Raw genomic sequence first — 27,605 nt, forward strand, 5'->3', positions numbered from 1 at the left:
AGATCCTTTTAGTATAAATGCACAATAATCACTACATTTAGAGCTGTAAACGAACCGAACGTTCAGCGAACAGTTTGTGAACCGTTCGGTGGGAAGTTCGTTTATGTTCGTTCGTTTAATAAACGAACGAACATGAACAAGAAATTCTGTTCGATTAGTTAAATGAACGAACATGAACAAAGGTCTCGTTCGTTCAATTGTGTTCGTGAACGTTCGGTAAGGTGTTCGTGAACAATCGTTCATTTGTGTTCGTTTATGTTCGTATGTTCGTGTTTTAATTAAAGATTTTTATACTTTCGTATATTTTATCTATACTTTTTATACTATTTAACTTTTATTTATATCATTACCCTAACAATTAAACTAGGAAACCCTCTTTCACCTTGTTTATGCACCATTTTCCTTTCTTTTCTCATTATTTACTTTGACGAATATGATCTACCTCCGTTCCACAATAAGGGATTCAAGTTCTAGTGCTACTCTCTGGGCCATCCACCTTCATCCTTCATCGCGTTCGCCAAATTTATTTGTGTTCGCTTGTGTTCGTGAACCGTTCGTGAACACGCTCATTTCCTTAATGAACGAACACGAACATAAAATCTCGTTTGGTAAGTGTTCATGAACCGTTCGTGAACACATTTATTTCCTTAACGAACAAACACGAACAAGGCCTCATTCGTGTTCGTTTACAGCCCTAACTATATAGAAAATCTATTTTTGATCGTATGCATTCAAATTTTGACATTTTGTTGACTGAGACAAGCCGGTACAATATGATACTCAACTATCAAGAAGACATTTTTCTGAATGGCTAACGCACACTCAGTGAGCCTCTCTGCCCGCACACACACAAATATGTGTGTGTGTGAGAGAGAGAGAGAGACAGAGAGAGAAATCATGTTATGTTATCTTTTATATGATGCAAGTTTTTAGTAGTTTCACGTTTTTGTATACAAACCTTAACATTTGTTGCTTAACTATCATAGTCAATGTTTGATTTGCGAAGTTTAGCGTAAATAGAATTGGAAGTTGAAAACATTTCATCAAAATTTCGATGTTTGGTTGATCAAATATGAAACTGGAAAACATTCCATCAAATTCTATCTGTGACATGTATAAATTGGACACCAAAAACCCGCGATCCTAGAAGATGAAGACAAATCTCCCATTAGGAACCCGTAGAAGCTAATCTAAAAATAGGAATGTGAAGATGAAAAAACCCACTGTTACCTCATGACCCACGTCTCCCCTTCTCTGTCTTCGACCTAATCAACCATCAAAGATGTTGCTTCAACGATCTGCGTGTGAGTGAAAATTTGAATATAACCCAATTTTGCTTTAACGATTCCTAGATCAACTAGTTGTAATCGGATTCCGCTTTGAAAGTTATTTTGTTTCATGTTTTACTTTTAAAAATAAAAAGGAAATTGGCCTGTAATAATCCCACATTGGTCATTAATAATCCCAACTCAGAATATTCCCCCCACCAGTCCCACCTTTCACCTATTTTTCCTATAATGGTCCCCCGTTAAAAAAACTTAACGGAGTTAAGCTTTTTTTTTTTTTTTCCAAATTACAAACAGATTTTTAGGGCTTTTGATCAGAACGATGATACGAGTCCATTGATGTAAAACTTACTTCAAAATGGTGCTCCAAGTGACTTGATTTTGGTTAATGGAAATTTAAACACCCGAATTGAAGCACCGTTTTCATTGTTTTGGAGCACCGTTTCGAGGCAAGTTTTACATCAATGGACTCGTATCGTCGTTCTAATCAAAAGCCCTAAAAAATCTGTTTGTAATTTGGAAAAAAACTTAACTCCGTTAAGTTTTTTTAACGGAGAACCATTGTAGGAAAAATAGGTGAAAGGTGAGACTGGTGGGGGGAATATTCTGAGATGGAATTATTAATGGCCAACAAAGTCTAGATAAGATTATTACAGACCAATTTTCCAAAATAAAATTACCAGCCAAACACCTTATCTTTTTTACTATGACTAATTCGGATCCCATTAAAAATAAAATTACCAACCAAACACTTTATCTTTTTTACTATAAATAATTCGGATCCCATTGTAAGGAAATGGCACTTAACGTTGTATCATCTTTTCATTACACTTTACAATAATCATGTATCTATTAATATGTATTCTTGTATGCCTTTATATTATTTTATATCTTTGATAACACCAATAGTTATTATATTTAGTACTTTTTATATACAAATAAAACTCTTAGGTCAACTTTAAGTCGTCTCTTAAGACTTTACATGCATACTAATAAATATTTAATAAACACTAAACAATTTAATACATTATCTTGTTAACAAGGATTAGAGTAACATTAAAATACGGCACTCTGGAATTCCTTCGACACTCGAAAAGGTATTATAGATATTCTTCATTTTAAACCTTAATTTACAAAAAGAAAAGGAAAATGAAATTCCCAAACGATACAATATCTATAAACCCATTTACACAACGGATAAATTACTAAAATAGTCTCGGTTATCAAAAGTTTTTTAAAAGTAGACACAAAAATTTATTGGTCGCCAAAGTAGTCAGCCCTCCTTTCCGTCATATCAGCTTTGTCAGCTAAGACAACTAGGATTTTAAAGCTTATACTATCAGCCGTCATCTAAAGGCTTAACCAGCGTTTTTTGACGCTTGCTAAGACTTCACCCTCTTAAGACGACTATAAGACGTCTAATTTTTAAAACTTTTGGTCAACTAAGACTATTCTGGTAACTTTTTTTTTCCTTTACACCACCGGAGACAACTCTTCATCTCTCAAAATCTTCTGCTGCCGCGCGATAAAAGCCTCCACCGTCCGCCGGAAATCTTCACAACTCAGTTCCTCCTTCACCGCCGCCCTACCATTGTCACCATCACTCTTCAACCCTATCTCCGTCACCGACCGCCTCAATTCCCGTCGCTTTCCACCTCTCACACTCATCAAATTCTCCGATTTGCTTCTACAAATCCTCACATCATCACTAACAACACCTACATTAACCGGAGCACTCACAACACTCTGATCACACATCTTAACATACTCGTAGCACATATCACCATCTCCGATCTCATCCTTGTGTTCAACATGTTCAACAACTCGAGATCGTAAAAAGAGGATCAGTATTATTAGGTTACCGATCAGGAACACGAACTTTGGGGTAAATATAGTGAGACTGCTGCTGTGGAGATAATCTCCGGCGAGTTTCAAGGTGGACGGAAGTTGAGATGAAAAGTTAGAGATTATAATTAGGAGGAAGAAGGTTTCTGTGAATCGGATAAGTGTAGTGATTTTGTGGAGTCTGTGGTTGTTTAAAATGGCTGTTGTTTTCGACATTTTGAATTTGATTGATTTTGATTATGAGTTGTGTTTAGATTCCATGTATGTATGTATGTATTCAGGATTGAGTTTAGATTTGTGATGGAGGATTTGTTTGGGTGAAAGTGGAGGGAGTTTGCAGGTTTTGGGGTGGAGAGGGTTTGAAGATGGAGTGTGCTTTTTATAGCACCCCAAATAATTTGAATTCTTTTTTTTTCTATTTTTTTGTTTTAAATTTAAATAATTGGTGTATTTTTATATGATATGTTTCTTTTTTTAACATTAATTGTTAGAACATGCAGTGTGAGCTCGTGAAGCCCATTCGTGGGCTGACGTGGCCTCATAGCCACGATTTGCACGCCGCTCATGGGATCTATCACGATGGTCACTAAGTATGTGCCTGTTAAATGGCGGAGTGGATCAAAAACGAAGAAATCACATTGGGGAAGGCTTGGCTTCGTCTCGCAGAGAATAAAGTTCGAGGCTTTTGTGAGACGTGGGATCAAATCCTTGAAGTATTTCATGAAAAATGGGTGACAACACACACAATGTATACGAGATCATGAATAAGGGGCATATAATCCAAATCAATGGTGCCAAATGCCAAGCTTGACACATTGTTCAATAGGACTGAGTAACTTACGGTTCTGAACCGTCAGAACCGTGGAACCAAACCAGAACCGCCGGATCCGAACCATATTGTTGGATTTCGGGTTCGGTTCCGGTTCCAGTTCTTAATTTTGGAAGAAAATGGTTCCCGGTTCGGTTCTGGTTATAACCGACGGTTCCGTTTAAAGAACCGCTAGAACCAGTTTGGTTTTAAACTTTAATAATATATCTAAAACCCCTATTAATTCATTTAAACTTTAAATATTATATTTAAGGAAAATGTATCTAGTATTAAAGAATATAAAAATAGTTTTGATACAATGTTTGAATGAAGTTTTTGTGATGATTAACTAACAGTTTTTTAATTAACTTTTGTTTTTTTTACATTGTATACTTTCGGTTTAAAACATTTTATTGCTGCTACTTTTACTCTGATCGGTTTGACTTTTGGATGTTGCAACTCTTAGTTATATGTTATAAACGGTTTATTGTTTTAATTTTTTTTTGTTTTGTTATTTTTAGGATTTAATTGACAACTGGTTCCGGCAAGAACCGTTTACGCAAGAACCGTTTAACCAGGTTCCGAACCGAACCGGAACCGCTAGAATACGGTTCGGTTCCGATTCTTATATTTTGAATTAAACGGTTCCGGTTCGGTTCGGTCTGGTCCGGTTCTGAACCGTTGCACAGCCCTATTGCTCAAAGAGGCGATTTAGGCGGACTAAACCGAGGAGGAAGCCATTCAGGTGGCCTTTCGTGAGTATAAATGGACATACAAGCCCAAAGGATTTGATTCTTAGCTTGAGGTTTGGAAGATTATAAGAACTCATCTCAATTGAGAGAATTTCTTTAATTTTAATTTTATGTATTTGATTTAATTTTAATTTATGTTATTGGTTTAAAATTAAATGAATTAGAGAAAAAAAAGAGGTGGGGATAGTGAAGGGCAATGAACCACACCCCGATTTAGTGGAAGAAAGAGATGGTGAACTGGGATGCTAATGTGACGCTGATATGGAGGATGATAAGGGTGGTTTACTAGTGAACCATATCTCATAGTTTTATACATGTATTTTGGAAGATTTGAATATTTAACCTTTTTGGATAGAACGAAGACGGCTCATCACCACACCATGTTTATTAGGTACTGATATAATTTATATGCTAATAGAGACAAAATAGAAAACTAATAGAAAATCTTGAGCACCTTTTTTAAAAGAATTAGTGTGTTTTGTAAGAAAAATCTTGATCACCTTCTTAAACGTTCAGTTAAACTCCTCGATCGTCCCATAGAAAATAAACCTGAATCTAAAACTCTTGTTTTCCGAAAAGGTGCAACGATGTTACATCATTAACGCAAACGGCAGTTAAGTCCTAAAAGCATGTATCACGTATGTAGTAAAAAAACTATAAAGAGTTAATATTATTTAAAACCTAATTAACAACCGATTATTGTCAAATCATAACCCAAAACTTTATAATTAATCATGATCACGTCCATGTCTCATATTGGAAATGTAAATTAGAAATTTTACATACTCATTTTATAACATTTACTTTTATGTTGCATCTACTATAAATCTAAACATAGTCAATCAATTTTCTTAAACTATTTAAAACTTTATCAATTTACCAAGTATTTTAAGGATTTCTGTTATACATTTTTGTATTTTCTACTTGCAAATGTGAAACTTTTATGCATAGTATTATTCTTTTTACGATTCTAGCATATGTAATTTTTTTCAAAGTGAATATATTCTTGTGAATATAAACAGAAAGTAATAAGTCAAATATCTAAAGCAAAGGAATAAATAAGATGATAAAGTATAAAGTGGCAAATTTAATAAGATATTAGCATATTTATTTAAAAAAAAACATATTTTTACTATTTTTTTATGTCTCGATTTAGTAATTAAGGTTATTACTTAGTACTAGGTATTTTATTCAGTTTTATTGATAGTCTGATTTTAGTATGTAAGAAAACTAATTACCTATTCTCTGTTAAACACACAAAAACAATTTATACACCCACTAGTATTGAACGAGAACAAAAATATAAATAAATAATACCATTTTATGTTGGGGGGAATGGAGCCAGCTTTGGGCAAATGACAAAGTGTAAAATTCACGAGTTTTACATGCTCGTTAACAACTTTTACTTTTACATTGCATCCAATGGTGGAGTTACTATGATATTTCATAACGCTACATTAGCGTCATATTAGCAATATGTCACATAGGAGGTTTTTAAGTCACTCCTTTTGACTTGCATGTAATATGTTAAAGCCTCTTTAAAGCCCCATGTTAAACAAAATACAAAAAAGAGCAAAATACTTGATTGGTTGAAAAGAATGGGCCCAACCTGCACAAGTCATTAGCGTTCGTTACTCGAATGAAGCCCTCTCCATGACGCCCCCATTTCTAAAAAAATAACCAACTAATTATATAAATATTGTTGACGAAGGACACTGAATAGTAACTTTATTTTTATAATAATATACACTTTTTTATTTTTGTTTTATTTATATATTATAATAGTATATTATTATATTTACTTTTAATAACATATTTTTAATTTTTTCCCTTTTTTAAAATTATATATTTCCTATACCATTTTTTAATAATTCTTTTTTTCTTTTTTAGAACATATATTAATTTATCGATTAATTTAATACTTCTTTAATAATTTACGTTTATAATTTTTTTTCTAAAAACTTAAGTACATAGTTGTGCTTGTTCTTCCCCGACATTCTGTTATAAGTTTTGTTAAAAAAGAAGTTGTGCTCTAAATAAAGTATTTATTTAATATCTGTTGACAAAGAACATTGAATAAATACTTTATTTTTATAACAATATATTGTTTTTTGTTTTTTTATTTAATATATTATAATAGTTTATTATTATATTTACTTTTAATAACATATTTTTAATTTTTTCCCTTTTTTAAAACCATATATGTCCTATACCATTTATTTAATAATTTTTTTTTTCTTTTTTAGAATATATATTAATTTATCGATTAATTTGATACTTCTTTAATAATTTACGTTTATAATTTTTTTTTCTAAAAACTTAAGTACATAGTTGTGTTTGATTCTTCCCCGACATTCTGTTATAGGTTTTGTTAAAAACGAAGTTGTACTCTAAATAAAGTATTTATTTGGTATATGTTGACAAAGGACGATAAATAGTAACTTTATTTTTATAACAATATATAGGTTTTTGTTGTTCTTTTATTTAATATATTATAGTAGTTTATTATAATATTTACTTTTAATAACATATTTTTAATTTTTTCCTTTTTTAAAACCGTATATTTTCTATACCATTTTCTAATAATTCTTTTTTTTCTTTTTTTAGAATATATATTAATTTATCGATAAATTTGATACTTCTTTAATAATTTACGTTTATAACTTTTTTTCTAAAAACTTAAGTATGTAGTTGTGCTTGATTTTTTCCCTGAGATTCTGTTATAAGTTTTGCTAAAAACAAAGTTGTACTCTAAATAAAGTATTTATTTGGTATCATAAAACGATACGATGATAAACTAAACAGTTCTAATGGTTAGGCTTTCTAAACAACATGCTTTATTTTCAAATCACGTTTGTTTTACATTATCATTTGCACGGTTTCGCCGCAACGCACGACCTAAAAAACTAGTCATCTTTAATAACGTACACATGTTACTCCCAAGGATTTATGCTATACATTTTTTTGTCTACCAGTAAATGTGAAACTCTTTTGCATATATATATTTTTTCTTTTAAGATTCTAGCATATGTTTTATTTTTCAAAGTGAATATATTCATGTGAATCTAAGATATCTAAAGTAAAGGGATGAAATAATATGATAAAGAATAAAGTGAAACTTTTATAAGATATTTACATATCTTTTTAAGATAATCAAATTTGACAATTATATGTAAAGTTATGCCCAGTGTTGCAAAAATCGCGATTACTCGGTGATTAATCGCCGACTAGTCGCTGGTCGGCCTCCTACTGAGTAATTTTTCACTAATCAGTCAAAAAATCGCTAGTCGGTCAAAGCCAGTCCAAGCCGCCCTAGTCGGCCCAAGTCGCCCTAGTCGGCCCAAGTCGCCCTAGTCGGCCCATTTGAAATCCTTACAAAACAGATTACAACTTTAGCCCATTTTCCTTATCCCTTACCCTAATATGACAAAGAATTTGAGTCGGAGAAAGAGGATGAAGTAGACGAGAAGATTGAATACGAGTCGGATGGTGTCGAAATCATTGAACACTACAGGGATGACGATTACATTTGAGCTATTTGTTAATGTTTGAATTTTAAGTACTGAGACTTGTTATGCTATGACTTATATGTAAGTTTAGTATGTATTTTGAACTACTTTTACCTTTTTAAGTATTATATTGAGTCGCTAGTCCCCACCTCACCGGCCGACTAGCGACTAGCGAGTTCTCCAACCTTGGTTATGCCTACGTGATAGTTTGAAATGTCATTATATTTCTGTTTTATTGACGAGTTGATAATTACATTTTTTTTTTCTCTTAAACACATACACGAGATAAAGTGGCTATAATTAACAACATGGTCAACATTTATTTCAAAATACATTGATTTATCCAAATCTAATTTCAGTATAGACAAACAAACAAGTACACCAAATTATTGAAAAATCTAATAGCTAAGGAGAAGGTCATATGTTTCTGATAACACATGGTATGCAACAACTTACCAAATAAAGTAGCCTAACTCCAAACATTGTCAACCAAAATGAGAAAATGAGAAATACATATTATATTTTTTTTCAAATGATGGGCTCACATATATACCATTTGCATATAATTATACAAATTTCAAATTTGATGTATTATTATCCATTTCTCATTAAAAATAGAGAAATTAGTTACGTGGCAAGAGGAAGTCCACATGTGTACAAACAAAACTGGGCCATGCCCAGTCACACTCCCTTCCTAACTAACTAAGAAACTGCCATTTTTTGAACTTTGTAACTAGACATATGTGTTGATGTAAAATGTAAAATGATTGAAAGGTTAAAAACTTACACTTCTTTAACATTCAATACATCATATAGTCATTTATATGATTTAAGATTATAGTTTTAAACATACAAAAATCTTCTAATTAAAAAAAAATCATGACCATAATATGAACTATAGCATAAAGACACCCGACCCGACTTGTACAGTTGTACCCAATATCATGCATGAAGAAAAGTTAAAGTTGATTAACGTTTACCAACTTGGTAATCCGGGATTACCATTTACCAATTTGATTGCTGTTTATGTTATTTTCAAATGATTTATAATTTATGATATCTTTTATAAAATATAAACAAAAGTAAGAATACAACCAATAAAAAACAAGAATAATAACATCTATTACTACTATTATTATTATTAAAAAATCCAACGAGAAATTAGACCTAAGGTTTATAATATCTTTTTTTATTTGTTCCTATTAAAAGCAACAGTTTTATATAAAAGCAAATAGTAGAGAGTAGACGTCAGTTTACAACCCTATGACCAATTATTAAGTAAAATTTTAAGTTCGTCAACTATATAAAACAATAATTGGTATATCTGTATAAGTTCCTCAATTTTATAAGGGTGAAGGGGGCACCCCCTAATGAGGTGAGGGAAAACTTTTTTTTAACCCAATCATACGTTGCCATGTCATTTCCCCTCTATAACTTCTCTCTTGTCCAAAAACGTACGGGGTGCACCCCTTTTAGGAGAATTGTTTTTTTATTCAAAAAAAAAATAATAAAAAATAAAAAAAATTTGATTGGTTGAAAATGAGGGTGGCCCCACCATTTCCTCTCTCCTTCGGTGAATACTCCCCTCACACCCTCCCCGATTTACCTCCCCCTCTTGGATGGCGGCACTTTACCGTACGGCAAAATCGGTCCCCGAAAGGACTCCCCGAGGGTGCCCCGGGTGCCCTAAAACAATAATTTTAAGAAGTTGAAAATTGAGGAATACCATGGGCTTAAGGCTGGACGGTATAAAACATAACTTTGCCACGTAGTAAATTAGTAATGCCCTTTGTCCCCCATTATGCACTTGACTTTAGAGCTAGTTAACGGGCCACCGTGACAACTTTAGTTCAGATGTAGGATGAAAGTTAAATGAACTAGTAGAGGTGCAAAAAAACCCGAACTCGGACTCAGACCCTGAAAAAAACCCGAATCCAGGTATTAGAAAAACCGGGTTTTTTTAAACCCGAACTCAGACCCGACCCTACCCGTAGGGTAGTGACGGGTGGGAAGGGGCGTCCGACCCCCCCCCCCCCCTCGAACTTTTCGCTCCGTTGTGTTATATATGTAGTTTTCGTATAGAAATTTTTGGGTATGTACGTTTTCTACCCCTGGTTCTATATAATTTTTTTTGGTATATACGTTTTCGCCCCCCTCCCGGTCATTCGGGTCAAGCTTCGCCACTGCGGGTATACATATTCAGTTCAATACCCGAACCCGGGTTTTTCCATACCCGGTTTGTACCTGGGTTTTCAGTGTACCCGGGTTTTTGTAAAACCCGTACCCGGGTTTTCGTAATATCCGTAACCGGGTTTTCGTAATACTCAGACCCGTTGTGTACAATAGTTATTTTTTTGAACGTTTAGAGCTTCTGTAAGGCTTTTTTGGGCAGATGTCAAAACATACAATATGTATAAATAAATGTTTCCATTATATTTCTATGTTTTATGCCAAAAAAATGAATCGAAAAACCTGATCTATACCCGAACCCTACCCGGACCCGGAAATAGGGTATTCTAATATCCGGGTATTGAAAACCCGAACCTGGGTGTATAGAATATAGATTTTCTGGCCAATACCCAAACCCGATCTGGGTATGGTCAATACCCGAAAAGTCAAAACCTAATCATACCCGTACCCAGGTATATACTCTACGAACTAGCTTGATTCTATTATTCTTAACAAACTGAAATTTGTGTTCGAATGGTTCGTAAAATACTTAAGCTGGCTAGTTAGACTTAATATTAAAAATAGTTTTTTTTCTTAACATTTAAGTATGGACAGACCCAAGTGGTAGCTTGGGTGGCGGGCGTCCCTCTTAAAAGAGATTTCTTTAGTGTATTTGATAGGCAAAAATCCCAGTTACACCACACTAAAGTTTGATTAAACTATTTATTTGCATCCCATAAAATAATTACTGAGTCCACTACTACATTTAAGTACAAGTTAATATTAAACTAATGTTAGGATGGTCTATGTGTGAATGGACCATGTTACATGGGCTTATTTTTTATAAATATAAATAAATAGGTTATAAATTATAAAAAAATATTTTACTTTGGACTTACCTTAAACGAGTCGAATGAGATATTCATGTTTAGAAAATGAAATAGAGAAAACGTAAAACAATTAGTTTGACAAATGTTTTAAGTAAAAAATGCTACAAAAATAGTAACTTTTTTTGGTTTGATATATAACTACCCCAAGTATTTACGTGACCACATAATATATATATAGGGTAGGGTTCTAGAGTGAACAATGGTTAACTTATGAACAAAATGAATAGATCTTGGCCCTTCATTTGTTAGATGATCAAAATTAATGCTAATGACAAACTTGTAAATATTAAATATAAGAAAGAAAATGGGGCTGACAGGGGCATTCACATAAATGTGTACGATTGATAATTTTGGTATCCTGTAATAGCTGAATATTGTTATTTTTTTTAAATATAACAAAATCAAATCCCTTTAAACCAGTGATGTTAGTTATTAATTAAAAATATGAGTACACAAGTGTACAGTCCGTTGTTCCTACAATGTACATTGTTGTGCATATGTGTATTGTACTCATGTAAAGTGTACAGGCTGTTGTTCGTACACTTTTGTACATTTGTATATTGTACTCATGTACACCTGTGTATATAAACAATAAAACGCTGGAAAACGAAAAATGTATATTTTGTTCGTTTTTATTAAAAAAACTATAGCAATATCATACTCAAATTAAAGAGAATAAAAACTCGTTTTATGATGCATTTAAATAAAAAAAATATTAATGTATGACAAATTTATAACCATTTAAAGATCATAAGGGGTAGTTAGTTTAATGTTAACAAAAATATATAACTTTCTAATTTAAACTGATTAATTGCCATCATATCATTTACATCTAAAAAAATGATCAATGGCTTAGATTGGTTCACACGGTCCACAAACAAGGATGTTGTTCACTCATGAACCTCATCCTATATATATATATTTCTTAACGTACGAACGTAATGTCACAGTGTACGCTCGTACGTTAAGCAATATTGTATTTGATATTTTCACTATATATATATATATTTTAATATCACGTCTATAAGAGTCTTTAAGAGCACGTGTTGTGAAAGTTTTATTAGAGTTTCAAGTGGAAAGAACGTGGAGCCAGTAGACGCCACGTAAGCAATCATTGTTCACTTTCTTCGAATAATGCCCCTATTGTGGTTACCACGGCCCTAGTACCGACCTTCACACTTCTCCATGTTCACTTTCTTCACCATCTTAGGGACTGTTTGGTAGCCTCTGAATGATCATTAAGAGGCTACCTCTTAATGGAACCATTAAAAATTTTACTAAGGTAGAAGAATGTGACATGTGATGATTTACCATTCAAAGGTTATCTCTTAACCATTAAGACTTGAGGTTACCTCTTATTTATTCAGAAGTTTTAAACCATTAAGACATAGCATCTGAATGTTTATTAAAAGACTACCAAACAGACCCTTAGCGCCCCACATCCCCGAGCCGCCACCCCCACCCCTCTTTTACAAGCCCACGCCCTACCGAGGTGGCACTGTTAGTGCTTCTATCCAAACCCACAACACATAATTTAAATGATTTTAAAATTATCAAAGACATTCAGAACGAAAAGAGAGCCGGGTATAGTCTATCTACAATCTTCATTAATATTTAATAGTCATCAAATTAGTACTCTAAGAACGCCATAACTCTTAAGTCTTAAGTTTTTCGAATACTTTTTTTATTTTTTAGGTTTTAAATTTGTATTTAATATACATCGATATATTTGTCGGTTTGTTGGATCAAATTATCCAGCAAAATTGGTCCTAGGCACTTGCTTTTCTTGATTGTCTTATCTTACCTTCTATCAATAATAAATTAACGTATTAAATAAAAGCTTTTCAAACATTTTATTTTTTAGATCGGTTTATATCTATATAATTATTTTTACTATGTACCATATGATTTCATTTTTCATATTGAGGTGTATACATAGTACACAATATTTTTGAAATCCAACATTTAATTATCTAACCACTTTAACTTATTACTGAAAAAAGAAATAATACAAATACAAAATAACAATGCATAGCTAAAACTTAGAATTTTGTTGCTAAGAGACATAATATAACCGAATTATCATTAAAGTTATTTAACGTACTACTGTACTAGATCAAAAAGACATAATCAAATTAATGTTTGACAATTTGAACTAAAACATATAATCTAAAAGTTTTAGATGGAAATCTACATGATTTATTATATAGGGAGATGATCAAATATGAAGTATAGTTTGGTTACGACAGAAAGCAATAGGGTTATGACATGTGACAAAATTAAAAAATAAAGGGAAAGAGTATTTTAGTTAATTTTATCCAATCTTCTCTCTTCTTCTTTCTCTGTAACTTCAAAAGCCACTATTTTCAAAACCCACAATCTTCAACCTTTTCTTCACTTTCTATCTCAATAATCACTACATTATAGTGCGATTTTCGTCATCAATCAATGATTCAAACACCTAATCAACGTGTTCTTCAAATTTTCTGAAGAAACCCAATTTAATTTCATACAATATCTCATTTTTCCCGGTGATTTTGAAGCGAATCACTCGATTCGTTCGATTCGATCGCTGATAAGTGTTTCTAGCATTCAGATTTCGTCAATCGTTGAAGAAATCTGAAGAAATCGGCTTCGATCTATGTAAGAAAATTTTGAATTGCATTTTTATGATCTGCGTTTTTGAAATTGAGTCATTGCATTTTACAAAGGAATAAAAAGCTTTTTTTTATACTTTCACTCCATTGCATTTTAGAATCAACATATTTTATTGTGTTTTTAGTCCATTGCGTTTTAGGTAAAACACATTTTTATGTGTTTTTAGTCAATTGCGTTTTATAATAAATACCTTCTTTTGTGTTTTTAGTACATAATGTTTTAGAAAAAACACATTTCTTTGTGTTTATAGTCAATTGCGTTTTAGAATAAACACTTCTTTTGTGTTTTTATTACATTACGTTTTAGAAAAAAAAAACACATTTCTTTTGTATTTTTAGTCCATTACGCTTATAAAAAGACTTTCTTTTTGTTTTTAGTTAATTGCATTTTAGAAAAAAAAAAGACATTTTTTGTGTTTTCTAACCATTTCATTTTAGAAAAAAGAAAGTTTTTTGTGTTTTCTGGTCATTACGTTTTAAAAATAAGAAATTTATTTGTGTTTTCTAGCCATTACATTTTATACCTCTTAGATTTTATATTTAATCGGACAACTTAATTAGATTATGAAGATGATAATTGAAGAACCAGGAAGTCAAGTTCAGGCCGAAGCCTGTAAATGAAGATCTGGATCTTGTTAAAGGTTGAGAGAGTTTCCTGCAAAAGAGAAAACCGTTAGGCTCGCCGCAGAGATGGGAGGGCCACTCTGCGACCACCCTCCGGCGTGAGGATAAGTATTGGTAGAGAGAGAAAATAGAGACGAAGGTTCAGAGAAATCGTACTTGGATTTGTACTTGAGGGGATATTTATAGTAGTCAACTGAGATGACGTCATCCGTCTGGACGCACTTGAACGGGGGCTCGTCCTCGGAGTCTTCATTTACAGGCTTCGGCCTGAACTTGACTTCCTGGTTCTTCAATTGGCGCCATCCGATCTTAAAGCTCTTAGTCCTTCACTCTAGTGAACTTCTTGAGCAAAGAACTGACAAATGGCGGCCCCAGGTTCTTTGAATTTGGGATCTACGGCTGTTAGCACGCAAATTACTGCACCAGCAAGTATCGTCTCTACGACCTCAGCTACTTTAAGCTCAGGTCCGGGAACAACATTGCCTTTCATCTTACTCCCTACTTCGCAAACGTCAGAGTTCGACGCAGAATTTCTCGCCAAAAACGCAAGTCTTCTACGAAGATTAAAAGCGCAACAGGCCAGAGATGAACAGATCCTCGGTTTGCGAACCAGGCTCTTTCATGACGAAGCACCAACGGGGACTATGGGCCCGACAATGATCACTCCTACATTTTCCACAGTCGTTACTTCGGAAGCCTATACTGGATACGTACAAGGTTCCTCCGGACCTTCACCAGTAATGGCCACGCGAAACGATATACAGATGGATGTCATTGGCGATCCGGAACTCACCAAGCCGTACCATCCAGTTTCTATGACAGCCAAGTCAAAGTTTAGTGCTCGTATAACACATGCCAAACTTCCTCCAAAGCTCAAAATGCCAACTACGGTGAAAAAGTACGATGGCACAACTGATCCGGATGATCATATGTTCGATTTTGACGGAGCTGCACGAGTAGAACAATGGCCGATGCCAGCATGGTGCTTTATGTTTGCACAAACTCTAACTGGAGCCGCACGAGTATGGTTTGATGCGTTGAATGAAGGTGAGATCAACGACTTTGAGGAGTTCCGAAGATTATTCCTCCAAAATTTCAGCCAACAAAGGCACTACTCTAAGGAGATTACCGAAGTCCACAACATCCGGAGAAAAGACGGAGAGTCTTTAGACAGTTTCATTGACCGGTTTAACCGGGAAAGCATGCAGATCAGTGGGGTAGTTGATCAACTGCGGATCTCCGGATTTTGTCACGGCGTTCGGAATAATCAGTTAGTTGAGAAATTGCACGAAAATCTACCGAAGACGATGGAGGTACTAATGGAACGGGCCAGAGCTTTCGCTCGAGGCAAGAATGCATGTAATCCTACTCCAGAGTCAGACCACAAGATGTCTTCATGGAAGAAAAATGGTGGATCGGTGTTTGATAAGACTCCACCAGGGAGCAGGGGACGATCACATCCTTACGGTAGAAACGACAGACCTCCACGAGGGAAAAGCTCCGGATCACGATTTTACAATTTATCGGATCTCTCCAAAACTCCCAGTGAAATTCTCAGTGCGGAGGGGATGAATTTCCCCGCCCCACCAAAACTTCGGAACCCAGGAGAAAAAAATTCAAAGAAATATTGTGACTACCATCATGCTCGGGGTCACAATACAGATGACTGTTGGTCTTTGAAGCAAGAAATAGAAAAGGCGGTACGGTCCGGGAAGCTATCGCACCTAGTCAAAGAAGTAAAGGAAGGAAAATCTTCCGGAAATTTGGGAGAAAATCCGAATAATCAACCGGCAATTTGCATGATCCGCAGGGCAAACAACCAAGGCATCAAGCGGACCAGTCAGCATTTGGCCGCCTGGATGCAGCAACCCATTGGTTTCCCACCTGTCAGCTTGGAAGATGTCAAGGACGGACCGGTCATAGTGTCTGCAATCATTGCAGGACACAAGGTTCGGAGAGTATATGTCGATAGCGGAAGCGCCACCGAGATTATGTACAAACAGTGCTTTCAACAATTAGCCCCACAGACTAAGGCGAAATTGCTTCAAGTGTCAATGCCTCTGGTCAGTTTATCCGGAGAAGTGGTTCAGCCTTTGGGCCAAATCACTCTTCCAACAACAATGGGAGAAGGGAGTTTGGTCCGAACTGTCAATTTGACGTATCTAGTGGTGGAAGCACGATCCGTTCACAATGTCATACTCGGAAGACCTGGTATGTGCACCTTCGGAATGATCAGTTCAACTATACATGGAGCGTTAAAATTCCCCACTGAAGCCGGAATAGCAACACTGTACTCCGAATCAGCAATCGGTGTAGCTGAAATACGACAAAGAGAGGGTAATACCGAACTTCCTAATACTCTCACAGAAGAATGGGCCATACACCCACATTTTCCAGAGCAAAAAATTGCAATCGGAGCTCAGCTTCCCAAGCAAACTAAGAAGAAGTTGTGGAAACTCTTGTCCAATTCACTTGATGTGTTCGCCTGGCAAACCTCTGACATGGTTGGAGTCCCCCGGTGTTTGGCCGAACATAAGTTAAACGTGTCACACTCAATAAAACCAGTAGCCCAGAGAAAAAGAAACATGGCTCCGGCTCGTAACAAGGCCATCTCCGAAGACGTACGAAAATTGTTGAGCGCCGGTATTATAAGAGAGGTGCGTTACCAAACCTGGGTCTCTAATCCAGTAATGGTAACCAAGAAGGATAAAACATGGAGGATGTGCGTTGATTTCTCGGACCTAAACAATGCGTGCCCAAAGGATTGCTATCCTCTGCCGGAGATTGATTTGAAGATAGACTCCCTCTCAAGTTTCCGTCTCAAGTGCTTCTTGGATGCGTATAAGGGTTATCATCAAATCCAAATGGCTTCAGAGGACGAAGATAAGACCGCGTTCGTAACAAACGAGGGACTGTTCTGTTATACCAAAATGCCATTCGGTCTAAAAAACGCCGGAGCCACATACCAGAGACTGATGGATAAAGCATTCAAAGCTCAGATCGGAAGAAACTTGGAGATCTATGTCGATGACTTGGTCATAAAAAGCCGAGAGGAAGATGACATGATAGACGACATACTCGAAACCTTTACAAGGCTTCGGAGTATCAACCTCAAACTCAATCCCAAGAAATGCTCTTTCGGCTTGGAAGAGGGAAAATTCCTCGGGGTATGGGTCACACGATCCGGAATCCAGGCGCACCCGGATAAAATCAAGGCAGTAGTCTCCATGCAGTCTCCTAAAACCATCAAAGAGATCCAATCCCTAAATGGGAAACTCGTCGCTCTTCATCGTTTTGTTTCAAAAGCGGCAGACCGCTCCATCCCTTTCATGAACGTATTAAAAAAGCGAACGACAAAAGGCCAAATAGAATGGACGCCAGAAGCAGACTCGGCATTTCAGGAGTTAAAAGTATGCCTTGGGTCCCTGCCCACTTTGACCGCACCATCTACCGGAGAAACCGTCACGGTATATCTATCTGCGTCCCACTTTGCGATAAGCGCAGTACTCGTAGTACACCGGAACCAGGCACAAATCCCGGTCTATTACGTAAGCCGCATCTTAAAAGACTATGAAACTCGGTACCCGATGGTAGAAAAATTGGCACTCGCCTTGGTACATGCTTCCAGACGCCTCCGAAGGTACTTCCAAGCTTTTAATATAGAAGTACAGACCGATCTCCAGATCCAGCAAATCCTCAGGAAGCCAGAGGTCTCCGGGCGTCTCACCAAATGGGCAATAGAGCTCAGTGCTTTTGATATCACCTATCGTACCAGAGGTCCAGTAAAAGGGCAGGCAGTAGCTGATTTCCTCACAGAGGTCCCGACCGGAGAAAGCATCAAAGGACAACCCATCTTACCGAAGGTATGGAACCTGTATACGGACGGGGCTTCCAGCAAAGAAGGGTCGGGAGCAGGGTTAATTCTGATAGATCCGAAGGGGATAGAGTACACTTACGCATTGCGTTTCGAATTCAAGACGTCAAATAATGAAGCAGAGTATGAGGCTCTCCTTGCAGGCTTGCAAACCGCAGCCAAAGCAGGTGCAACCTCCGTATTAGCTCATGTCGATTCATTGCTGGTAGCCAATCAAGTCAGTGGCGAATACGAGGCACGAGAAGATAATATGGTTCGGTATCTACAGCAGGTCAACAGTTTAATCTCCTCTTTCGATTCTTGCAAAATAGTGCACATACCGAGAAGCAAAAACAAAAAAGCCGATGCTTTGAGCAAACTGGCATCCGTAGCATTTTGCCATCTATCAAAAGAGGTTCTAGTCGAGACCCTGCAGACTCCGGCCATCCAACAGACGAGGCCGGTCATGTCAGTTTCCGTGGCCAAAAAGTCTTGGATGACTCCGATCGTGGATTACTTGAAAAACGGTACGCTCCCAGAAGACAAGGCTCAGGCACGGAAGTTAGAAGTAAAAGCACTGCAATATCAGATACACGATGACCAGCTCTACAGGAAAACCTTTTTAGGCCCGCTCCTAAAATGCCTAACCCCAGAGGAAGCAAGTTACGTTATAAGGGAAATACATTGGGGAATATGCGGCATCCACGCGGGGCCAAGGATGGTTATTGCAAAAGTCATGAACGCTGGGTATTTTTGGCCAGGAATGCATCAAAGCGCAGTAAACGAGCTCCAGTCATGCGAAGACTGCCAACGCCACGCTCCTGTGAGTCATCGTGCCAAAAACAATCTCGTACCTGTAACCTCGGCTTGGCCATTCCAGAAATGGGGAATTGACATCGTAGGTCCTTTCCCCGTCTCCACCGGAGGAGTAAGATTTCTACTGGTCGCCATCGACTACTTTACTAAATGGGTTGAAGCTAAGCCCCTCCGGACGATCACAGGAGACCAAGTGCTGAGGTTCGCATGGGAAAACATAGTGTGCAGGTTCGGAATGCCTCTTTGCATAGTGAGCGACAATGGTAAACAGTTTGCGGAGAAGCCGTTTAAAACATGGTGCCAAAGAATGAACATCGAACAGAGCTTCGCTTCGGTGGCCCATCCCCAGGCCAACGGGCAAGTGGAAAGAACCAACCGAAGTATCGTGGAAGGAATTAAAAAACGGTTGGGGAAGGAAGGCGTTTCATGGGCAGACGAACTTCTGCATGTCCTATGGGCACACCGAACCATGCCTAAAACAAGCAACAAAGAAACTCCTTTCAGCTTGACATACGGCACCGAAGCTGTCATACCCGCAGAGGTAGGGATCCCCACGCCCCGCATACAATTATGCCAGCAAGAAAACGAAAGAGAACTCCGTTTGAACCTCGATTTAATCGAAGAGAGGAGAGAACTCGCGGCAATCCGGGAAGCCAAGTATAAAAAAGAGTTGGAAAAACACTACAACTCCAAAGTTAAGGAAACCCGGTTCAAGATCGGAGAATATGTTATGCGGAACAATGAAGCAAGCTTAGCTGAAGGAACGGGGAAGTTAGCCCCCAAGTGGGAAGGGCCCTATCAGATCAAAACAGCAGGAAAAGACGGCGCTTACACCTTAAGCAGGATGGATGGAACCTCCGTTCCGCGTACTTGGAACGGAGTGCACCTTAAAAAGTGTTATCTTTAGAAGGTTTTTAAACAAATAATTGTAAAACGGAAGCTATGAGCTCCGTCATATTTTAATTTTCCTGTAAAGCGGATGTTTTTTCCCGCACCAGTTAAATTACAAGAACCGCGGAGGGTAGTACCCGCGGATTGATTAAAAACGTTTCTTACTTTGCATCTATCGGAAAAATTCAAGTTCCGAACCTAATAAATAAAATGTTAAAAAGTTGCAACTCACAAACACTCATCGGCTGAACCCAGGGATCTAACCCTAAAAGGAAAAGACGAACTGGCATTGTTCGTACGACCTTCCAGTTATCCTTAAAAAGACAAAATCGGATCCGCATTTAACAAAAGAACGTTCGAGAAAAATTCAAAATGTACACCATTTAACATGGACGCATGAGAAAAATAGTTACATCAAATATAAACCGGACATAAATAACCGGAATAAGTTTTGATACCTGTAACACCTCGAATTTTTGTGTCCAATGATGTGTTAACACGTGTCATTTGTTTACACGTGGCATCTATAATAAATAAAGGACTAATTTTGACAAACCTTGAAAGTATATAAATTCGAGGGTTATAAATGTCAACAAGGGTAAATATACTGTATAGTATCCCTAAATAATGCTTAAACCTTCAAACGAATAAATTATAGATCGTACAAAAATAAAACGCGGAAGAAAGTGAGAGATTACAAACTACAGGGGTTAACTGTGTCAACATGTTTAATAATACCTCTGAGTGACCCTTTAACGTCCCAAAGACTTTGTAACGGTATTATACCCTCACAGAAATAATATATATGAATTTCGCGAAGTTTCGATATGAGACGAGAAAGTTACGATCGAATTCGTAGAAGAAGGGTTAAAAGCGTCAACAGTGAAAGTTAAGGCTTTCCAATATAATTAATAAATAAACCGGGGACTTAATAATGCGGGTAAATAACACGAGGCCCCTATCGGTAAATAACCGAGGGCCAAACCGCAAAGTTACCCCTTCAAATCCGAAAGGTCAGGCAAATCATTACGAAAGATTTCGTTATTAATGGCCAGATTCTGTAATAATTACAAAAAGATTTAAAAATCCTGATTTCTTAACCTTAGGCGACCCGCGTGAAGGTTAAGGATTAGTTGAGGCGGGCCGCGAGCCTCCTCACTAATTCGCCTGATTTCTTCACCTTTAGGCGACCCGCGTTAAAAAGCATGGAAACTCCCATGCGGGCCGCGTAAAGTGCCCAGATGCAGTATTGTAGTAACTACTTGGCTTTTGGACCATTTGAACGATCAAACCTTAATCAAAGAGGCATGGGCACCCTACAATTGACCCATATCACTCAGGGGACATCTACCCATCATCATGATCAGTAGTAGCATGTTGTGTAATGATTTTAGGCCTTGTTCTTGGCTATAAATAGCACCATTGTGCTCATAACATTCACAACATCAAAACTCACTCCTCTGATCATTCCAAGAGCTCTAAAGCTTTCCCCTGTGTTCTTAAGTCTTCTCTTAAGCTTCTGTAAGTAATTCAACCTTTGTGGTTCCACATTTGCTTAGTTTTTAGCTAAAAGCCAAACCGTCGTAACTACGGTTTGACTTTACGATAAATCAGTAATGGTTCAGTCTTATGACGAATCAAAAGTGGTTATGAGTTGGTATATATGTGGGTATTAAACCTCTAAAATGGTTCCCCCTGATCACCACTCTAACTATGTCAAATGTCGAGTCAAACGTGCGGTTAAAAAGTCAACAGAAAGCTATTTTGGCGATTTATGCATAATCTGTAATATATATGTTATGGAACCTGTTTTGATAATCATAAAACATGATAATAAGTATACAAACATGTTTGCGCTCGTTTGAATCGATCATTTACTATATAGAACCGGTTCGGAGCCGAATGTCGCAAAAGTTTGACTTTTGCTTTGACTTCAGTTCTGACCCGTTTTAGTGAGGTATAAATATACCTTAGGACTCTCTTAGGACCAGGTCACATGTTGGTATAAGCCTCTGTGGTCGGTTCATGAGTTATCCGAGTCTTTAGCGCATTTCCGTCATTCGCCTAAAAGTTGACCGTAACGGCCTTTTAAAATTAAAACGAGTATTTCGGACACGTGAACGGACCAAAACCTTGCTTGTTGAATTATAAGCATGTCCTTAAAGTTTCACGTCAATCCGAGGCCTAGAATGAGAGTTATGCTAAAAGGCGCACTTTTAAGAAAGTTTTACAATTAACGGCGCAATTAGCATAACGCCCATCTAACCCAAGTTTTCGTCACCAAAACTTTTACCCACTGTGGTAAAATAATATTTTGGGAATTTTAAAGATTTTTAATAATTTTTACCTTGCTCATAACCTGTGGTTATGGCTACGGTTCGGTAAATACCGAATATGCCCTTTTTGGCCAAAACGAGAGTTCTACAAGGTCTTTTGACCCGATTCCAATTGCCACTGGTTTTAAATAATAAATAAAGTATTTTAAGCTTTATAAGCTGTTCGGGAAACTCAGATTTCCTGTAGAACTCGAAAATCCCTTTTAAATTCTTTAAAATGACCGAAAAGCCCCTACGGGGCATAATATAAACTTAAACTCATTACGGGCATTACGGGAGGTATCCTACTGATACCAAAATACTTTTAAGGCATATTGACTTAGGAAATAAGCGTACGACTCTCATAGTTAACCGTTTCGCCTATTTGCGCACACGGTGCGGCTCATGAAACTAGTTTTCGTGCAATAGCCGATATGGGTCAAATTATATTATTTGAACCCCAAAATCCAGAGTATGAACTATAAACCCATATAAAACAAGTCTCTGAACTTGTTGGGTCCAAATCATACTCCATTCTCGGTTTTCGCCTTTTCGTGCGAATTAACCATATCTATATATCGGAATCAACCGGTTTAAGCTACGGCTAATATAAGGACCGTTAGGATTCTAAGAGGTTAATTAAAACCTTCGTTCCAGATTAGGAGCCCCAGTAAAAGCTATCGGTGACTTGATCTAAATTAAGGATTAATACTTGCAAAGGTAAATACTTTAACTTATTTCCCCTATATGGGCTTGGGTTACGGTATATTAATACCGCTTGATTGAGCATTATATAATTCCATCGCTGAGGTGGTTAATTGATTAAATATGATCGGCTCATTTAAACAGTTTTGTTGCTTATAAGCCTTTGGGGGGTTTAATGACCGTTGTCCCGGATATCCTTGGCATCATTTTACGAAATGGCCACGACCATCGACATCCCGGTGTAGGCGTACACCCGGTATAAAGTGTCGACATTAAAACTAAAAGACGTAGCCGTTGGTTTCTGTACTACGGTTTTACGCAAACGTGGTGTGTCTATAAATCTTTAACCCGGCACGACCCGGGCTACTGAACGCATAAAAGAACATGTAAAACGTTCACAAGATCATTATGAATTTTCCCAAGTTATAAAAGAGTTTGTGCCTTGTGCATTCAAATCAATTTTAATAAACATTTTCAAATGTGTCAGTTGAATGTATTTACCAGTGTAAACTGACGTATTTTCCCCAAAAAGATTAAGTGCAGGTACCTAAACGTAATTGGCTGGTATTAGCTCCCTAGCGTCGGGATAAGCCTCGCAAGCTTGATTGCAGTATCTAATGGAACAATACTTTACCTTTATTTACGATCCACTGTGGATATTCGACTTCTGTAATACGTTTTGATATTACAATCAGAGGTTGAAATCATATATTTATCTTATGCTTCCGCTGTGCATTATATAATTGTGTGGTTTGACTATATTGTTGCCAACATCGTCACGGTAATCCCCCACCGGGCCCACCGGTGAGACACGTGGAAATCGGGGTGTGACAGGTTGGTATCAGAGCCAACATTGAGTGAATTAAACACTATCCTAATGTGTTTAATCTCAATAACACAATTGCACATACTTGAGTCTAGACAATAACTTAGGACAAATTCGGATTTTTACTCCTTTTTGTCTTTATTTTCGATTTGATTTTTAATAAGTTTTGGAGCAGGAAAAATGCCACCTGCTATATTCCGAGGAAGAGGAAGGGGACGAAGAGGCCGAGGAGAAATCGTGACACATCACGATCAAGAAGCTGGACCATCTGGTACAAGACATCCTTCGATGACACGAAGCGAAGAGCCACAACGACGAAGAGATCTATACGAACCAGCGAGGCATTCCACTTCGCACAGCTCGACGCCATCCTACCGGCACTCCTTTGGGCCAAATTCGGAAAATGATCCCAACAACCCACAACCTTCCTTCATACCTCTACAACGTTCGGTATCGCACCGAAACTACGACGACCCTAGTCCATACTATGTAGCTCAGTTTAATCCGGCTGACTACATACAGGAACCTTCAGGTTTTGTTCCACTAGGTCCTCAAGACCACTTTTCTGAAGATCCCATGGAGGAAGATGAGGATCCAACTGAACCAGCTCGTGGTACGCCCACGCATCCGATAGAAGTATCTGATGGATCTTCATATCATGGTCCGCAGTATCAAGGCCCAGACAGCTTTATGGCCTTGTTTGACCGACATGAGTGGTACAACACACCATCTCATCAGACATCGCAACCGAGACATCCACAGGATCCCTCTGAGGATTCACGCTTTGAGGCAGTTACGCCACCACCTCCGCCACCGGCACAACCAGTAATACCTGATCCGCCGAGGCGTAGGAGGACCAATGCTCGTATGTCTACACGAGGAGGAGGGGGTAACCACTTCAGCACTCCTCGACATTCTAGTAGTAGCCACTATCCGCCACTACATGAAGAAGGACCTTCAAGTCCTATACAAGAAGCGAACTCCGCACCTACTGCACGAAATTCGCCACCATTTGGGTATGACCAACCCATACCAGCTAATACGGGTCCAACGGCTTACAACCCGTTCGAACCGTCACAGGCACAATACAACTACGGCTATGAGCGCGACCCATATGTGGTGTCGGCAAGATATAATGCGCGCTACCCTGACGGAGCACATGGAAGCATGGGACCACCGGATTACTCAGCTCATGGGTATCCAATACCTCCCAGACCTCCAGTTCCGCATCAAGCGCCACAACCACGATTTTCTCCTCCTGAACAGGAAGAAATACTCCATCGACTAGATCGTGTGGAGAGAGAGTTCGAGGAAGAAAAGAAAAGCCACCGAGGATTTCTCAAGGGCTTGGCGAATCTACTAAAGGGCAAAAAGAAGAAACGTGACCACTAGCCCTTAATAGTAGTACGAATGTAATTTCTATTTTGAAATAAGTCCCTGTGTGGACAACTTATCGTATTTCAGTCCCTACGTGGACTTATATTTAGTCCTTGCATGGACACCTATCTTGTATTAGTCCCTGCGTGGACTTGTCACTTATTTTAAACCTCTCTGGAGGTATGTATTATTTGAAAGACCCGTTTAGGGCAATATGTAATTGTATTTGAAATTTCGGAATGTATGTTATGAGTTTTGTTTTAATATATATAAAAATAAATCAAAACCATTCCTTTTATATTGATCTGCCTAATAAAGAATCTTAAGGGGGTGAAACCTAGCTTGGGGTCTTTTAAGATCAGTCAAGATGGTACGACCTAGCTGAAAAGATTCTGATTCCCTGTTAACCTCTGTACGCATGTTAACATTCATGGCAGGTGTGATTCGTTATAATCACGCACGTCATTCTTATACAATAATCCTTTGAGGATTTCAAAACCCAACTAAATGATATATAGATCGTGGGTTAAATCACCAATGAAGGTGATCAATATTATAAAGACATCCATTTAGTGATGCAATGCCTACGGGCCAGTACTATAAAGACATCCATTTAGTGATGCAATGCCTACGGGCCAGTACTATAAAGACATCCATTTAGTGATGCAATGCCTACGGGCCAGTACTATAAAGACATCCATTTAGTGATGCAATGCCTACGGGCCAGTATTATAAAAACATCCATTAGTGATGCAGTGCCTACGGGCCAGTATTATTAAAACATCCATTAGTGATGCAGTGCCTACGGGCCAGAATTATTAAAACATCCATTAGTGATGTAGTGCCTACGGGCCAATATTATCAAAACATCCATTAGTGATGTAGTGCCTACGGGCCAACCATATTAAGACGTCCATTAGAGGTGTAGTGCCTATGGGCCATAATAATTGTCTTATAAAGACAAAAGGCAGTGGTAGTCTATGACTCCCTGTCAGAAAGAGATAAAAAGAACTACGGTTCAAATCTCTATGCCTTTGATTCTATGGAATCTCGGCTAATATTATAAAACATCATCATGATTAGGCTTTATGCCGCCAATACTATTTATATAGTTGAAATAGGAGATATTCAAATCCTAATATATAATGAAATAATAAGTTAACCAAATATGGTCTTTGTACCATGGTTGACAAATTGTCATAAATGACGATTATAATAATCTCCTGAATAAAATCTTGTTATCTTCTGTAACAGATTCAAGTTACAATGGCGGATCCCAATGGAGAGAACAGCCACACGAATGAAGATGACTACGACAATGCGTCAGTACATTTGACAGGCGCACAACTGAAGGCTCTGATCAATAATGCTGTCCAGGCAGCTATTGATCGTCAAAATACCGAGTCTCAAGGCAGATCTGTGTCAAAACCACCCTCTAAACCAAAGACACACTCCAAACTACCCTCTGAACCCAAGAAAGATGACGACAAGCATTCGTCTACTGAGCACAGCGTTCATCGCGAGAGAGAATATACTGATGCGTCCAGTGCTAAGGGTTGCACCTACAAATACTTTGTATCCTGTAAGCCCCGTGAATTTACAGGGGAGAAAGGTGCGGTTGACTGTATCACCTGGCTGGACGAGATGGACACGATTGTGGACATCAGCGGGTGCGCTGAGAGGGACGTGGTTAAGTTTGTGTCCCAGTCATTCAAGGGCGAGGCCCTGGCGTGGTGGAGAGCTCTGGTGCAGGCTTCAGGTAAGTCTGCCTTGTACAAAATGTCATGGGGGGAGTTTATTACCCTCATAAAAGAGAACTACTGCCCTCAGCACGAGGTTGAGAAGATTGAGGCAGATTTTGTCTCACTAGTGATGACAAACCTGGATTGTCAAGCATATCTGACAAGTTTTAACACTATGTCACGCCTGGTGCCATATCTGGTGACACCAGAACCACGAAGAATTGCCCGATTCATTGGGGGCTTAGAACCGGCGATTAAGGCCAGTGTAAAGGCCTCTAGGCCAACGACCTTCAGGTCAGTTACTGACCTCTCCTTGTCTCTTACACTTGATGCTGTCCGTCTGAGGGCACAAAGGAGCAAGGAGGCTGAAAAGCGAAAACGTGAGGATGATACCTCACGAAAGTCCGGTAAAAAGCACCGTGGAAACGGTGAGGGCAAGAGAGGGTCGGAGGCAAAGAAGGAGGGGCAAGCTGATGGAAGACCTTACTGCAAGGTCTGCAAGAAACCTCACTCCGGGAAGTGTAGGTTTGCGTCTGGTTC

At 37.8% G+C, this 27,605-nt stretch overlaps 2 protein-coding genes across 2 annotated transcripts; one reads left to right on the forward strand and one right to left on the reverse strand.

Moving 5' to 3' along the window:
• Window positions 1–2,759: 2,759 nt before the first annotated feature.
• On the reverse strand, window positions 2,760–3,347 carry LOC110931890. The gene has a single exon (XM_022175262.1). It carries the CDS (start codon window positions 3,345–3,347, stop codon window positions 2,760–2,762), a length of 588 nt encoding a protein of 195 aa, XP_022030954.1.
• An 11,555-nt stretch (window positions 3,348–14,902) lies between these two features.
• On the forward strand, window positions 14,903–20,116 carry LOC110931889. Its single transcript, XM_022175261.1, has one exon. It carries the CDS (start codon window positions 14,903–14,905, stop codon window positions 20,114–20,116), a length of 5,214 nt encoding a protein of 1,737 aa, XP_022030953.1.
• The last annotated feature ends 7,489 nt before the right edge of the window (window positions 20,117–27,605 follow it).

This window comes from Helianthus annuus, chromosome 3 (genome assembly GCF_002127325.2).
Source record: "Helianthus annuus cultivar XRQ/B chromosome 3, HanXRQr2.0-SUNRISE, whole genome shotgun sequence".
Classification (NCBI taxonomy): Eukaryota; Viridiplantae; Streptophyta; class Magnoliopsida; order Asterales; family Asteraceae; genus Helianthus; species Helianthus annuus.

Excerpts from the sequence above, each read along its gene's own strand:
- LOC110931890 (XM_022175262.1), bottom strand. The coding sequence starts at position 3,347 with ATGTCGAAAACAACAGCCATTTTAAACAACCACAGACTCCACAAAATC.
- LOC110931889 (XM_022175261.1), top strand. The coding sequence starts at position 14,903 with ATGGCGGCCCCAGGTTCTTTGAATTTGGGATCTACGGCTGTTAGCACG.